This window comes from Giraffa tippelskirchi, chromosome 2, assembly GCF_054371585.1.
Source record: "Giraffa tippelskirchi isolate mGirTip1 chromosome 2, T2T-mGirTip1v1.2.pri, whole genome shotgun sequence".
Lineage (NCBI taxonomy): Eukaryota > Metazoa > Chordata > Mammalia > Artiodactyla > Giraffidae > Giraffa > Giraffa tippelskirchi.
Window position 1 is genome coordinate 63,240,801 of NC_137276.1, and position 16,650 is coordinate 63,257,450.

A 16,650-nucleotide genomic window follows, 5' to 3' on the forward strand; every position below is an offset into this window, starting at 1 on the left:
TACTTCACTCCAGATGAAATGAATAAGAAACCATACCAGTTAAAGGAGGATTGCTGTCTATTTTGATTTGGGTTTCCAAAAAATAGGCAGTGAATAGCTAGTGAATTAAGGAAAACATCTCCTAAATATGGAACTCTAAATACTTTTTATTATCTACAAAGACAGGTCTAACTCCTGGAGGCACTTCCCACCTTTTTCATTTCATATTGGTGGTGATGAAGTGATAATACCTTGTCCTCCAAGGTAGTTCTAATTGCTAAATTTTAGCTTTATTTCTTTTCTCCTCCCGTGTTCTTGGTACAGATTTGTATGTCAAGGATTAACTTTGTTTAGCCTCCTCACTTGCCCCTACTCTTGTTGCTGTCTTACTGTGATAGCCACTGTTGATTTTAGAGCCTGAGGTAGGAGATAATTGAAGTAAGAGTCAGGTTGAGACCCTGAGGCCATTGCCTGGAGATCTCAGGGTCAGGAGAGGGCTATTTTTGTGTCTTGTTTTTTTAAGGCTATGCTAACACTTGTCATCTATGAAGCTATCATGTTTATATTTAGGTTTAAATGTTTCATATTTTAAGGGGAAATCTGGAATGGGGATAGGCTTCAGTTACAGTACAATTTAAATGTTGCTATGAACAACTAATTTCTTTCTTCTTAAAAATCATTAATTATGTTTTTGAAATCTCAGAAATGTTTTTCAATTACTGACTTATCAAATTTGCATTTTGTTAAGCAATACGAGGATTCTCTCCACCACATAGAATCTGCAGTTTTGAAGAGGCAAAGGGTTTGGATAGGATCAATGAGAGAATGCCACCCCGGAAAGATGCTGTACAGCAAGATGGTTTCAATTCTCTGAACACCGCACATGCCACTGAGAACCACGGGACTGGCAACCATGGTGCCCAGTGACCCACGGCTTCCCAGGGACTCTCACATCTCGGGCCCCAAATGGACAGATCACCCGAGGAACTGGAGGGGTCGGCCAAGCTGACTGTAAATGTCACAGTCCCTCTGGAGAAACCATTGTGCTTTTGAGACCCCAGCCCCCTTCCTGGATGGAGGCTTGAGGGCCCTGGGACATGTGCTAACTGATAAGATTGGGTCATCGCTGCCGAGGTGGAGAGCAGTGAGCAAGGGGCTTGGGGCAATTTCCAGTGGAGGGCGACTACACCTCCATTTATGCTTGTGGTTCACACATTTAAGTTTACAAATGAGATTTCTTTTTCCCCTCAGTAGAATTAGATTTTGTTTTTCAACCATAACTTCAAATACAATCCTAAGAGCTAATGTGGACTTTTTTTTTTCCATGAAATGTCTTTAAAGGATGAATTAGCATGGTCTTAAAATACATTTCCGAGGTTACTAAGCTATATTTTGAATTATGGGCAAAATGCTGAGAAACCCAGTTGGCATTTAAACAAAATGCTGACCTCAGGTCTATAGTTCTTAAATGTGGCTAATTCTGTAATATAGTCTTGGTATTTTTCAATTATGAATGCATAACCTATTTCTAGGCAGACTCTCTTACTTGAACACAAATCCAAAAACTAATTTAGAATCTTTCTTGCCCAGATCTTTTGAGATTTAAACCCCACAGATTTAAGAAGAAAATCTCTAAATTTCAGAATGATGAAGAATTACAGAATTACTCATTTAAGGTACTTTAAAAAGAAGTTTGTACATTGTCAAAGTAATTTTAATTCAAATCATGTCTGTAAAACTTGACGTATTTTGTGTATGCATGTTTTAATTTTGCAGATATTTAATATATAGACCTATGATGTACAGGTACGACATGTATAGGTTACCTAGATGTTATGAGAAATTTTAGTTTATTGTGAGTACTCAAGTTGCTTATACAGCCACCAGGGTGATTTACTGCTGGCTTTCTATCATTTTATGTTTTGATGCAAAGGAAATTTTAAAATGTTCTGGAAGTGTTTTGATTACACAGTGCAGCATAGAAGCAATGGTTCTGTTCAGTCATTCAGATGTTAGTGGAAGCATAAGAGTCAAGACTGCATGTTGAACATTTTCTTTTGATAGTTACAGAACTGCTTGGTTAAACTAAATGGAACCATGTGCTAATTTTTCACAATTACTGACCTGTATTGATTGCCACTGCAGTTTGGTATTTACCTTTACTTTGGTGGCTTGCTTCCCTCATGCCCTGGAATACAACTCAGAGCTCCAGGCAGCGGAACCATCTATTGTTTGTTTGCCAGAAAGTGCACCCTGTATGGTCTCCTGTCTAAGTTGGAAATATTATGCATGTGCAGGACTATTCGAGTATTTTATAAACAGTAGCACACAATAAATTCCATGCATGGGCCGCTGCTCCTATCTCTGTGTTGGGTTTTATTTGGAAGATGTAGTCTGATTTGACCTTCTCCTGCAAATCAGAAAATCCAGTTAATAGAATTGGGACATATCCTTAAAAGAAAATTATCTCCTGGATAGTTAATGCTAATTTGATGAATTAAATTCTTCATAAATTTTGCTCTTTTTTTTTTAAAACTTTGATTACACTGAGCACTAGGAGACTCTGGATGCCTATTATAGGCCTAAATCTGTTATTTAAAATCAGTGTTTCAGTTAACTTTTAATTGAAAGAAAATGTTGTTGTCTAGAATTTTGTTACAGTAGTATTTGGAATATATTAGGTATTTTAACAATAAGAAAAAAAACGATACTGCCATTATACTCCTTTCTTTGTCATAATCAAAGTAAGTTTAGAACTTTGCAAATTGAGGAAAATTTGCATTTTGTTCAACATTTTATAACTGTATAGGAAGTTTAATTACAGTTTTCAACAGTAATTATGATACATTATGAAACGTTAATTTAAACTGAAATATTTTTACTTGCCTAACTTTTGGTAGCAAAGAGCTCAAATTGTTAATCATTACAGCTTCTTGCTGTAATATTAACTTGCATCCCAGTCCATGACCTACCTTTATAATTATTATGTACTGTATACCTTAAATATTCTTCTTGATGTTATTGGTTTATGAAAATATACATTTCTAAATTAAGAGCTTAACTGATATATCAAGTAGTGTTAACTTCTTTAGTCCTTAGGTCCATCACTAGGGTTATATAGTATTTATGGAAGCATAGGTAAACATGAAGCATCATTAGCAAAGCAGAAGAATTAGGGTTAATGGTAAAAATTAAAAAGAAGAAAATAAGAGGAAGGAATGGAATTCAGAAAAAGTTGTATACATGAAGAGTGGTAGAATATTATCACGCAGTGTCTCGTAGATCGTTTGCTATTTGTTGAATAGGAACCTCTTTCTATTCTGTCTTTTAACTAGTTTCACAATGAACTATAGAAATATTTTTAACGTTTTTTTAAAACATAATTGATGATGAATGCAAGTTGTGAAAAGTTCAGATCTTCCTAAATTGTAAATTTAAGTGTCTACCAGAATAGTAGTAATGTTGGTAAAATTACTATTCAATATCAAATTTTTCCTATGTATCATCTCCCTTTACATTCAAAGATGACATTCTGAGTTAGAAAAGACTATCTGACTTCTTTGACCTTTTGCAGTTCAGCCATTAACAAACCTCAAAACCTTTAAATGCTCTACCAGTTAAATTTGAAATTGGCCTGAAACCTTTGCTTAAAATGAATTATCCTTATTTTATTCAGGATTTTTGCCTATTGCAACTGATTTTCCTTTTCCACAGCTATTCTACATAATGTTATGTAATGGTTTGGTTTTTTTTTTTTTGCATCGTTAACACTTTTCTTCCACCTTCCCTGCTTGTAGTTTGTGCTTCTGCAGTTTGAGGTTTCCTTGGAATCCACTCTCTGCATCTGTTCGTATGTAGATTTATTTGCCATGGTCCAAGACCTCACTGCAACTGGTTCTGTTCCCTAGTTTGATGATGTTCACAGAAGCAGGTAAGTGACATAGCTGGGGCCAGATGTGAGGAAAGTCAGGTCTTAGAGTCATACAGAACCATGCACTAGCAACTTCTGATAGGTTCTGGTACTTAATAGCTCTAAGTGACAAGGAGCTAGGAATGTGGAATTAAAAATTCTCTGGATCAGCATCCATTACAGGAAGGAATGAGATATTTGAGTTGATTGTTTTCTCTTTTTTTCTGTTCCTAGTAATAGTGTGTTTTTAGTCATTAATGTATTGATCTTGCTTACATTAATATCCCAGAAAATTTTATTCCTTTTTTTTTTTTTGCCATATCGTGTGGGTCCAACCCACATCCCCTGCAGTGGCAGCTCAGTCTTAACCACTGGACCATGAGGAAAGTCCTGATTCCTCTTTTAAAATAAACAGGTGGAATACCCTGATGACATCTCCTCAGAAAGTGCCTTGCTCTCTTTTCAGGGAAATTGAGTTTTACAAATTAATTCTGGATGTTTCTCCTACCACTGATTTCCCTTTGTTTACCATTAAATGACTATTTCTATTCTTCTTTTCTGGGCATTATATTTGTACTTAAGCCTCTGTTGGTCATTGTCAAGTTGAGTTAGAGCAGGGTGTGTTATGCTAAAAAGGACTCTGGGCTTGGTAGAACCCATCCTGGGTCTAGATTGATATCTTAGAACTGTAGGAGTTCCCGTTTCTCTGTGCTGCTGCTGCTGCTGCTGCTAAGTCGCTTCAGTCGTGTCCGACTCTGTGCGACCCCATAGACGGTAGCCCATCAGGCTCCGCCGTCCCTGGGATTCTCCAGGCAAGAATACTGGAGTGGATTGCCATTTCCTTCTCCAGTGCATGAAAGAACTAACCCCCGGGGCTTATTCTTGATGTTGTGGACTGGGAGCAGAAATGTTGCCTTAGTGAGAGAGGTCCAGGAAGCAGTAGGCTTCACCTTTCCTCAGCTTTCATGGCCTTTGGTGAGCTTGGGAGTGTTGACAGAGTTCTGAGCCTTCTTGGCAGAGAAGGAAGGTCAGAAAGAGAGAAATCCATGGGCAAGGGGCCAGGCCCTTACTTGCATCATTAGGGAGAATTCAGTGTTGTCTGTCTGGTTGGCAGGGCACACCTAATCACAGAGACCCAGCATTTCAGCAGTTTGCAAATGAAAGTGATATGAAGGGACAGCTGCAAATCAACCACAACCTAGATCTGAGGAGATCAAGCATTTACTTCACTTGGAAGAGAGAAGGAAGGAAGCTGAGGGCTTAGCAGGGTAAGTTACTTTTCCATCAACTCCTCTGCTTGCTTAGTTTATAGTTAAGTAAAGAATTTATCACCCAAGGGAGTGTTAATCACTGATCACTAATCACATTTAGGCAGCTAAATGTGGTTGTAATAGCAATGTTCGTAATGTATTTCTCCTTTTTCTTTTTCCCAACCCCTTTTGAGGATCCCCAGTGACTAGCTTCACTTACCCTTCTCTTCCCCACCTCCCTAAAGACATTTTTTGTTTGCTGGTGAATCAGAGAAAATTAGATAAGCCTCACTGGTCTGGAGATGGTGAAAAGATGAGTATGATTTGGTGAAATTTGAGTCTGTTGGTGGTAAGGAGCAGGGAAGATGGGAAACCTAGGTGTGGGAATAGGCTAGGTAATATTTTAGGGAATTTAGAGATGAAAAATAAGAGTTTTTGTAGGCCATCGAATTCATGTCTCCTCTCCAATGCTTGGTGTTGGTGTTCTCTCTATATACTGAGAATAAAGTGGAGCCCAAGTCACTGCCTTTGTTTCTCTCAGGTCAACCCCAAACCCCACCCCCAAACTTGAAGGATCCTGGATCTCATTGCAGGAAAGTTAGGATCACGGGATCTGGGTATACAAACTCAGACATGAGCCTGATGATGTATACAGATGCAAATGCCAAGATCTGCCTCCTCATTCCCACCTTCTTACCTTCCTGCCAGAAAATTAGTCCATTTGTGTCAGGAACCCACTCCAGACACAGAGGCAAGTATGACGTCAAGGATTTCACCAACACCATACCTCCCCAAACTGTGTGATCCCTTGACTTCTAGCCAGTTCAGCCAGTCTTCCTTTGGACTTAATCTTCCATTGGAGGAAGGACCTCTCTTTGGAAAGGCAGATAAGCACCCTTCTGGTCTTAACTGGCTTCTATTGCAGAATAAAGGCCTTTGGTTGAGTATCAGAAAGGTACTTACCACTTTTGGAATTTAAGACTTGATTTCTCTCAAAAATACTTTTCCTCCATACCTATAAAGAAAAGTCCATTCTTTCAAGGTTTAAGAAGGTGATGTCTTGCCAGAGAGAGCTGAGTAGAGAGGGCATATAAATACTTACAGAATTGCAGTGATTCTGGGATTCAGAAGAATCCCAGGTGAAGCAAATGCTTGGTGATTAAAAGTCAAGGGAAAAGCCAGGTCAGTTTTTGGAAATAGGGTCCTAAGGCATGAGGGCAATTCCATCCACCCTTTAGTAAAGAGAGATGACTCTTAAATCCTAAAATAATGTACTATCTTTAGGTCTAGTTTTTTCTTTATTGGTGAGAATATAGAAGATATGCAGATGAGCTTAGTTATTTCTGTTTCGTGGACTTTGAAACTGTTCATTCATTTATGCAATGATGGGAAAGAATACAAGGGTAGAATGAAAGGATGAAGAGAAAGAAAGTACAAAGGAAATCAAATTAGTTCTTCCATTAGCCTGGGAACAGTGGTTTACAAGAGCCATGTTGTAAAGTGATGTGTGTTAGCTGGATGATTCGGGGAGGGGTTTTGTTTGGTTGTTCTGCCACCTACATCTCAGCTGAATGAGCATTCTCCCCAACAGATCAGGTCCAGAAGGATTCAGTGTAAGACCATTTTTGAAGCAGAACACAATTCTTGATATGAACTTTAATAGTTAACTCATGTCAGCATTGTCATATCCTGTCATTTCCCTGTACCTGGAGGCATTTTATCTGAGGAGCAAAACAACTTTTTAGCTTCAAAAGCTCTTATAGATACCTTTTTTTTTTAATTGAGGTGAAATTCAGATAACAAAATTAATCCTTTAAAACGAGCAATTAAATGACATTTAGTACATTCACATTATTGTGCAACCATCACCTCTGTCTAATTCTAAAATATTTTCATCACTCCTCCCCCAAACACCCATAACCATTAAGCAGTTACTCCTCATTCCTCCTTTCACCCAGCCCTTGGCAACCATGGATCTGCTTTCTGTCTCTGGATTTACCTATTCTTGATACTTCATAAAATTGGAATCATATAACGTGTCGTTTTATGTCTGGCTTTTTTCACTTAGCATAATTTATCCACATTGTAGCATGTATCAGTATCCATTTCTTTTAATGGCTGAATTTATATGTATGGATGTGTATGTGTGTATGTATATGTCTCCCAGTTTGTTTATTCATTCATCTTTTGGTGACCTTTAGTTTGTTTATACCTTTTGACTATTGTGAATAGTGCTGTTATGGACATTTGTGTATCAGCATTTGTTTGTGTGCTTGTATTCAGTTATTTTGAGTATATACCTAAGAGTGAAATTGCTAAGTCATATGGTAATTCTATATTTAACTTTTTGCAGAGCTGCCATACTGTTTTGCAAAGCAGCTACACCATTTTGTCCTTCTACAATCAATGCAGGAAGGTTCTAGTTTTTCCATATCCTCACCAACACTTTTGGTAATTTCTAGTATTTTGATAATAGCCATCCTAGTGGGGGTAAAGTGTTGTCTCATGGTTTTGATTAGCCTTTGATTAGTGATGTTGAGCATCATATGCTTATTGGCAATTTGTATATTTTCTTTGGAGAAATGTCTATTCAAGACTTTTGCCCAGTTTTAATTGGGCCATTTGTTGAGTTTTAGAATTTCTTCACATATTCAGGATATTAATCTCTCATCAGATATGTGATTTACAAATATTCTTTCCCATTCTGTGGGTTGTCGTTTCACTCTGTCCTTTAATGCACAAAAGTTTTAAAATTTTGATGCAGTCCAAGTTATCTTTCTTATTTTATTGCTTGTGCTTTTTGTGTCATATTCGAGAACTTGCCAAATCCAATATCATGAAAGTTTTCTCCTATGTTCTTCTAAGATTTTATAGTTTTACCTCTTACACTTAGGTCTTTAGACTTAGTAATTAAACTCAAACCATTCTAGTTCCTTAGTTCCCAGAATTTTCCCATCTACATTTGTTATGCTCATACTCTTCTTTGTGCTTAGAATTCCTCTTTCCCTGTATTTGTATATTCAAAACATCACCATACTTAATGGTCTATTCCAACTGCCACCTGCTTCATAAAATCTTCCTGTAGCTCACCAACTGAAGAGACTCTCTTCTGATCTCCCATTAGTGCTTTAGTTTCATTTTTCTTATAAGGTTTATACGATGCCTTTTGTTATAGTTTACATCTAACCCTTCTATAAGACATTTAAATGTTCAGTATATTTTTTTCATATTTGTTTCTGTTATAGTATTTTGTGAATGATTTTATCTGTTTATCAGTAAGTATTTATTGAATGAATGGGTATTTTAATTTTTTGCAATATAGTCTCTTTCATTTCCTCAGTCCTTGTAAAAGGAATAGAAGAAGACAGGCCAGGAAACGAGGATATCACAGAGTTCTCGCTAGGTAATTAGTGAATGTGGGCTTAGTTGTACTTCAGAACTCATCTCTTTAGGAGATTTTCCTAATACTACGTATAACTTGCTCTGACTATATAACTCAGCATTGTAAGTGCTAGTGCTCATTTTATATCCATTTGATTTCTACTTTTGGGTTTATTGCTTATAAATGTGATGCTAGGTCTTTTAAAATGAATGTTTTCCTTCTCCAACTAGATTAGATTGATTGTTTCTCTAATTACATGGTAGTTTTGGACAACCAAAACCTTGCTTGCTTTTTCCTCTATTTTAAGTTGATTTTTAGGAACACACTAATAGTATATGAATATATTCTTTGTATAAGAAGTCACACATTGCAAATAAGTCTAAAGTTCCCTTTCATTGACCTAGTTCCCATTGCAGGGCCTTTGCCCCTTCTTAGAGGAAAAATAACTGTTATCAGTTTTATATGAGCCGTCCCAGACTTTTTCTAAGCATCTATATTATATATAGAGCTTCATGTGTAACACATATGCATAATTATATTCACATATAATTAATTCTCTGTTTTTTACAACTGCATGTGGTGATCAATAATCAGTAGATATGAAATAAATCTTACTATTACCTGGGCCTGAGAGACTAGAATGACAAGTAAAAGGTCAAACATATGAAAACACATCATGTGTGTCCAACTTACAAACTTCCATTCCATATCTGTTATACATATAGTCCCCAGGTATTATTGGACAGGCCATGGCTCCACGGTCCCGACGACGAAGGCATAAGAAATCCCCCTCAACAGTGGCTCCCGTGGTTGAGACCCCACCTACAGTTGTGGCTCCTGTGCCTCTGATCCTCTCTAAACCTGGCCCTAGCATTGATACACTTGGCTTCTTCTCCTTGGAGAATAATGTTCCTGGCCTCTCCCAGCTGATCCTTCAAAAACTGAACATGAAAAGCTATGAAGAATACAAGTGAGTGACTAGCTCTGTGCAAGAGTGATATATTGTCTCTGGCAGAAGGTGGAGAGGAAGTATAGCTTGGGAAATATGGGGTATTTGCAATGAGGGATTTTCTCATCCCAAATTGTGCCTGTTTTATTACTATAAAAGAAATATAATTTGCTTAAATGAAAAATGATGAAAAAAAAAGAAAAATCATGGGAGTAGGAGAGGTGAAAATATATAGAAGTCAGGGTAGGTATCCTGAGAAATTTTGGAGATATTTTTCCTGTTGCCATTCCTTCTCCATACTGTCTCTGCAGGTTGGTGCTAGACGGGGGTATTCCTGTGTCAGGCTTTGGATATCGATGCCTTGAAGAAATGTTCCAGAAGATGGAGGACACATTCCGATTCTGTGCTTACTGTAAAGCACTCCCTAGTGGCCTTTCAGACTCCAAGGTCCTGCGGCACTGCAAAAGGTGATTAGTCAGGAGCTGGTTGTCCTGGAATGATCCTGTTCCAAGACTTCATTGCAGGAAGAAAGGTCTGAGACTTGTAAGACCTTTAGACATTTCAGACCTTCATAACTTTATGAAGGCTCACTCCTCATTTTGTCTGATCTAGGCCACAGAGAAATTGAAAAAAAGAGTTGCTTATAAGGTCCATGTTCATTTTTGTATGGTGAGGTTAGACAGAGACCAGAATATAATCCTTTCTACCTCTCTTCTCTTGAGTACTTAAGTATTAAGACCATATATATTCTGAGGAGGTTGGGGCCAATCCTGTGATAACAGGGCAGCTACAAACTCCTGGTGGGCTTTCTTTTTTTTTTTTTCTATAAGAGATGTAAAAAGTTAGTTCTAGATAGCGGCTAAAGTGTCACTCTGATCCAAGAGAAAAATTGCATTCCCACACTCTCCTTCCTCCTCTGCCGAACGTAGTCCCCAAATTTGGTGCAGCAGCTGTCGTTCCTCTCCCTACCTTCCTCACCCAGTGATCTTTCTTCCTAGGTGTGGAAATATCAGTTCCCTTTCCCTGGCGTCCCCCATTCGCCTATGAGGTATAGGAACATCTATTTCTGGGGCTCATTCTCTCAGGTGCAGAAATGTCTATTACTGTGGTCCAGAGTGCCAGAGATCAGACTGGCCAACACACAGGAAGGTTTGTCAAGAACTGCATCTTGTAGCTGTGGACCGTCTCATGGAATGGCTTCTGGTCACAGGTAGAGTGACGGTATTGGGAAGTCTGCCATAATGGTCATATGAAAGCATGTTGTTTCAAAAAAGAGGAACAGAATGGGACAGGGGAGTGGGGCAGCAGTTGTGGTGACAGGTTGCGAGAATGAACATGGAGGGAATATTGAAGGCAGGAAAGGATTAGATCATTTCTTCTTCCTTCTTTCCTGCAGGTGATTTTGTCCTACCCTCAGGACCTTGGTCATGGCTGACTGAAGTTGTACAGGGTTGGGACACCTGGTTTTCTATGCGACGTTTACAGCTAGATGATACACTGGATGCTGTGCTTGACAGTCAGGCCATGACCACCCTGTGGGCCAGTGTAAGACGGCCAAGACCAGACCCAGATGTCCTGAAGGGCTCTTTGAAGCGGTTGCTGACGGATGTCTTGTCACGGCCCTTGACACTGGGCTTTGGGCTTCGGGCCTTGGGAATAAATGTTGGGAAGGTTGGGGGAAGCACAGTGCATGTGGTTGGTGCTTCTCATGCAGAGACATTCCTCACTCGCCCTGAGGACTATGATGAGCTTGGCTACATGTTTCCTGGACACCTTGGCCTCCATGTAATCATGGTGGGTGTAGATGTGGCTGCTGGCTTTTCACAGAGCACCTCAGCTTCAGTCCTGGAACCTGGCAGACTTCAGCTTAGTGGCCATAGGGGCCTCTATCATGACTTCTGGGAGGAGCAGATAGAGACTGGGCAGATAGCCCATCCAGATTTGGTGGTGGCATTCCATCCAGGTAAGAGCCATTGGTTTAGGGGAATAAGGGGTCGGTCCTCTGGGAGTTTTCCATCCTGACTCTTGTACTTTTGGAGCCCTCTTCATTGGATCAAGTTAAGTATAATATAATGAAGACCCTGTTTGATCATTATGTGCTGTATTTCAGTTCATAATTTTCCATCGAAGAATCTAGGATAGGTGATGGTGGTAGTTGAGCATTGGAGGTGAGCTAGGTGAGGGGTGGACACAATTATAGAACTATGTTGTTTGGGGTCTATCTTCGTGTTTCCCCTTTCTATTCCCATCTTACTTTGTTCCATAGGTTTCCATGCTTCCCCGGACTTGATGGAGGCTTGGCTGCCCACCCTCTTGCTACTTCGTGATTATGAGATCCCTACAATGATTACTGTTTACAGGTTTTGACCTCCTTTCTTTGTGGTACCTCCCTGATTCACTCACACCTCTATAGATAAGCTGTTTATCTCCCCCTTGTTCATCTTCTGCCTTCTGGTGAGGATTTTCTTCCTTCACATACTTGGCTTTCTTATCCCTTCAAAGCGCTATGCTAGTTAATTGAGCAGTTAGTATAGACATTTGGGAGGGGGATGGCCATTGCCTTAGTCCAGCCTTAGGTAATTTTGGGGTTTAATGAGCAATTCCTCTCCTATCTTCTTTTTTGTTTGTTTGTTTTTGATCGTTTATTTTTTTAAATTAGTTTATTTATCTATTTTTTAACTTCAAATTTTGTATTTGTTTTGCCATACATTGACATGAATCCACCATGGGTGTATATGTTTTCCCCTTCCAGAACCCCCCTCCCCTCTCCTATCTTTTTCATAATCAGCAGAGTAATTTTTTTTTCTTTGTCTTCCATAGCCATCAGGAGTTAGAAGCCTCGTTGCAGATTTTGGTGGATCTGGATACACACATCACAGCCTATGGAGCTAACCCTTTTGCGTCCCTTAAACCTGAACAGGTCTACTCCGACCCCAACAAGCAGCCAGTTTACTGCAGTGCCTACTATATCATGTTTCTTGGAAGTTCCTGCCAGCTGGATAAGAGGCAATTGGAAGAGAAAGTAAATGGCAGGGTATAAATAGCTGAGCCAGATCATGACTGGATGTCTAGAAAATGGAGAGGCCGTGATGAAATACCTGCTGATGCCAGATTGTTGCCAACTTTCAAATCCACTATATCGTAAACCTAATTCACTTGTCTGGGTAGATTCTAAGCTGAATGGGAGCTGCTGTATGATGTGACTCATTTCTAAGAGGTTAGCCACATGTTGCTTCTAGAGACAAGATTCTAGATTTAGTGTATGGCAGAAGGCCCTCATATCAGTCTTGGTAGACCATAAAGTTCTTAACAGTTGCCTTCGTGAGAAAGTTATACCTTTTGACTTGAACCAGATGGCACCAAGGAGAAGAATGGCACCTTATTCTTTTGAAAAAGACTTTCTTCTTATACAGCATTTTGTGCTAAAAAAATGCAGATGTCTTAATGACTTGAAGTGGTGGAAGAAAGCAGTTCAGAGAAGTGGTTGGGAACATGAGGGAGGTTGTGAGGATTGGCAAACTCTTCTACTTCCTGGCTTTTTCAAGATACATTTCTCATTTTCCTGTTTCTCTTGAGGACTTCTAAATTTGGAGCAACTTTTTGCCCTTGTGTTGTATTTTAGATATCCCAGGGTGTATCAGACTTTACTTGAATATACTGCAGTTTGTTATCACTTGGTCTACACCCAATAAATTCAGCTTGGGGCTTCTTAAGTCACTTGTCTTATCTTATTTCCTATTCACTGTTACTTGTCTAGTAGAACATCTCTAGATTGGAGGTTTCTCTCTTGCCAAAGGAGTGATTAACATTAGCTCTCTTTTTGGGCCTGTCACTGTACCACACCCTGTCCTTTGTCATCCATTTCTTATCACACTCTCAGGATTAGGATATTCGCTAAGTATTCATTTCTACAACTTGCTATGACCTCAACCTCTCCATTATATAGAACTCTTATAACTCAAAAGGACAGAAAACTCAATTTAAAAATGGGAAAATGATTTGAACAGATGTTTCTCCAAAGAAGATATTCAGATGATCAATAAGGACATGAAAAGATGCTCAACATCATTAGTCATCTGGAAATACAAATCAAAAGAAATTTGTATTTGTACAGTAAAAGAAAGCACTTCTTGTGCAAGGATGACAACAATAAAAAAGATAATAAGTGTTAATGAGAATGTAGAGAAATTGCAACCCTTATACACTACTAGTAGGGATGTAAAATTGTGCAGCTACTTTGGAAAACAGTCTGGCAATTTCTCAAGAAGTTAAACATTGAGTTACCATTTGATCCAGCTATTCTGCTCCTAGGTATGTACTCATGAGAAATGAAAACATTTGTGCACAAATGTTCATAGCAGCATTATTCATAATAGCCAAAAGGTAAAAATAACCCAAATGTCCATAAACTTGTGAATAGATAAAATGTGGTATGTACATATAATGAAATATTTGGCCATGATGGGAAGGGTTGAGGGCAGGAGGAGAAGAGGGTGACAGAGGATAAGATGGTTGGATAGCATCATCAACTCAATGGACATGAGTCTGAGCAAACTCCAGGAGATAGTGAAGGACAAGGAAGCGCCTGGTGTGCTGCAGTCCATGGGGTTGCAAAGAGTTGGACATGATTTAGTGATTGAATAACCAGAATGAAGTACTAATTCATGCTTCACATGGATGAACTTTGAAAACACATTCATCCATCTTCATGTTAAGTGAAAAGCCAGTCATAAAAGACTACATATTGTCTGAGTGCATTTATATAAAATGTTTAGAGTAGGCAAATCTGTGGAAACAAAGATTAGTGGCAGCATAAGATGACTGATGAGAGTATTGAGGATGATAGATAAAACATACGGGGTTTATTTTTGGGGGTGATGTGTTTATTAAAATTGATTGTGGTGATTGTACAACTCTATATTGAAAACCATTAAACTGTACACTTTATATCAGTGAATTAAAATGAAGCTGTTACCAAAAAACAGTTTTTTAAATCAGAAAGTGTAAAAGTGAGAATATTTGTTAAGTGCTTAACACAGTGTCTAGCATATAGTATGTATTTAATAAATGGTAGCTATTACTGATACATACCACTTTAAATTTTATTCAGTAACATAAGTAGATTGAATTTACTGTGCAAGATGGCTTGACAGTGGAAAAATGGGTTGGAATGCCATTTTTGTGGTTCAGATGATGTACATGTCAGCTAAAGTCGTTTACAGAAGGTATGGCAAAGAAGAGGTAATTTCTAGCTGTAATGAGGAAAGCAAATAGGTAGATAATGACATTTTGTAGCTAGAACATGTAAGTAAAATATATAGGGCTTGATTACTGAGTGTTATGTGTGAAGTGTGATATAGCTAAGAGTCTAATCAGGAGACAGAAATTACATAGTAATGGGTGACACAAAAATTTCCAGCTTACAATGGTGATGACAGTACATGAAAGTGCCTTCACTTCATGCTAAATGCTGAGGATTCTAAGTTTGCTTTTGCACTTAAAGTGTTTACAGTTTACTAGGAGAAGACTGGCAAAAACAGGGGCAATATAATGAGTTATATTTTCTCAAGTCAGGATATGAAGTAAAAAAATACGTTTTTTCAAAACTACATTAAAATTCCCTTAGGATAACACTCAATTGTGGATTCCAACATATCCTGCTCTCAACAAGTCTATCAGAACCAGTTTTTTCCTCCAGTATTGGGGAAAAAAAAAAAAAAACCTCTTTATTTAGTTGATCACTGGATGAAATAATTGGCTTTAGTTTGGGGGGCCCTGTTGTAGTCAACAAAGGATTTATTGAACATTTATTTCTAGTCACTAGAGATATCCCTGTTCTCAAGGAGCATACATTCTGAGGGCAGCAGAGGGAGATGACAAATAGTAAATACAGAACTTGATCTGCTTTTAAGTGCTATAAAGAAAATTAAATAGGGTAATCAGTGTGTTTAACTAGTAGTGGTGTTGGTGGCAGTGGGGCTACTTACGCTACAGTGCTCAGGGAACACATCCCTTTCTGAGGAGATGGAGGATATTTGAGATATAACATACAATGGAGAACATTCTACGTAGGAGCAATAACAAGTGCAAAGATCCTGAGAATGTCTGGTGTGTTTGGTCACAAGGCTGGTATGTTTAGACCAAAGGTCATTTTGATCAGAGTTTACTGCTTGAGAAAGAATATGAAGACGGATGAAGTCAGCAAGGTAGGCAGGAGCCAGATTATACAGGGCATAACGCTGGGCTGGAAGAAACACAAGCTGGAATCAAGATTGCTGGGAGAAAATATCAATAACCTCCGATATGCAGATGACACCACCCTTATGGCAGAAAGTGAATAAGAACTAAAGAGCCTCTTGATGAAAGTGAAAGAGGAGAGTGAAAAAGTTGGCTTAAAGCTCAATGTTCAGAAAACTAAGATCATGGCATCTGGTCCCGTCACTTCAGGGGAAATAGATGGGGAAACAGTGTCAGATTTTAATTTTTGGGCTCCAAAATCACTGATGATGGTGATTGCAGCCATGAAATTAAAAGACGCTTACTCCTTGGAAGGAAGGTTATGGCCAACCTAGATAGCATATTTAAAAGCAGAGATATTACTCTGCCAACAAAAGTCCATCTAGTCAAGGCTATGGTTTTTCCAGTGGTCATGTATGGATGTGAGAGTTGGACGGTGAAGAAAGCTGAGTGCTGCAGAATTGATGCTTTTGAACTGTGGTGTTGGAGAAGACTCTTGAGAGTCCCTTGGACTGCAAGGAGATCCAATCAATCCATCCTAAAGGAGATCAATTCTGGGTGTTCATTGGAAGGACTGATGTTGAAGCTGAAACTCCAATACTTTGGCCATCTCATGCGAAGAGTTGACTCATTGGAAAAGACCCTAATGCTGGGAAGGATTGGGGGCAGGAGGAGAAGGGGACGACAGAGGATGAGATGGTTGGATGGCATCACTGACTCGATGGATATGGGTTTGGGTAGACTCTGGGAGTTGGTGATGGACAGAGAGGCCTGGCGTGCTGCGGTTCATGGGGTCGCAAAGAGTCGGACACGACTGAGCGACTGAACTGAACTGAATAGACCATGGCTATTTGAGTTTGGATTTTATTCTGTCAGTGGGAAGCTAGTAGAGTTTAATCAAGGAAATTATATGATCAAATGCATTATTTAGGAAGATAAGTCT

General features: G+C 38.8%; 2 protein-coding genes across 27 annotated transcripts in view; both read left to right on the forward strand.

Moving 5' to 3' along the window:
* Positions 1-2,340, forward strand: part of PPP3CB (protein phosphatase 3 catalytic subunit beta) — a 46,022-nt gene extending 43,682 nt beyond the window's left edge. For all 25 annotated transcript variants that reach the window (XR_014075848.1, XR_014075847.1, XR_014075850.1 and 22 more), the window contains one exon: positions 728-2,340. Coding sequence is in view for 22 of the 25 variants with exons in the window: in XM_081565707.1 (XP_081421833.1) it covers positions 728-906 (179 nt within the window). In the remaining 3 variants the exon portion in view is untranslated. The remainder of the gene's footprint in view (positions 1-727) is intronic.
* Positions 752-13,183, forward strand: MSS51 (MSS51 mitochondrial translational activator). 2 transcript variants are annotated; one of them, XR_014075851.1, is made up of 7 exons: positions 752-5,157; positions 9,247-9,491; positions 9,782-9,937; positions 10,556-10,680; positions 10,867-11,433; positions 11,737-11,924; positions 12,291-13,183. XR_014075851.1 is itself a non-coding variant. In XM_081565796.1 (7 exons), exons 2-7 carry the CDS (start codon positions 9,271-9,273, stop codon positions 12,508-12,510), a joined length of 1,383 nt encoding a protein of 460 aa, XP_081421922.1. In that variant the 5' UTR covers positions 752-5,157; positions 9,247-9,270; the 3' UTR covers positions 12,511-13,183. The 2 variants fall into 2 exon arrangements, 1 of the variants encoding a protein (XP_081421922.1); XM_081565796.1 differs by having other exon boundaries at positions 11,737-11,830.
* The last annotated feature ends 3,467 nt before the right edge of the window (positions 13,184-16,650 follow it).

What these genes read in the sequence shown, in the direction of transcription:
- MSS51 (XM_081565796.1), top strand. Translation starts at nt 9,271, where the DNA reads ATGGCTCCACGGTCCCGACGACGAAGGCATAAGAAATCCCCCTCAACA. An exon ending in GGTGGTGGCATTCCATCCAG is followed by an intron (nt 11,434 to 11,736) that starts GTAAGAGCCATT and finishes TTTGTTCCATAG; the next exon opens with GTTTCCATGCTTCCCCGGAC. An exon ending in ACAATGATTACTGTTTACAG is followed by an intron (nt 11,831 to 12,290) that starts GTTTTGACCTCC and finishes TGTCTTCCATAG; the next exon opens with CCATCAGGAGTTAGAAGCCT.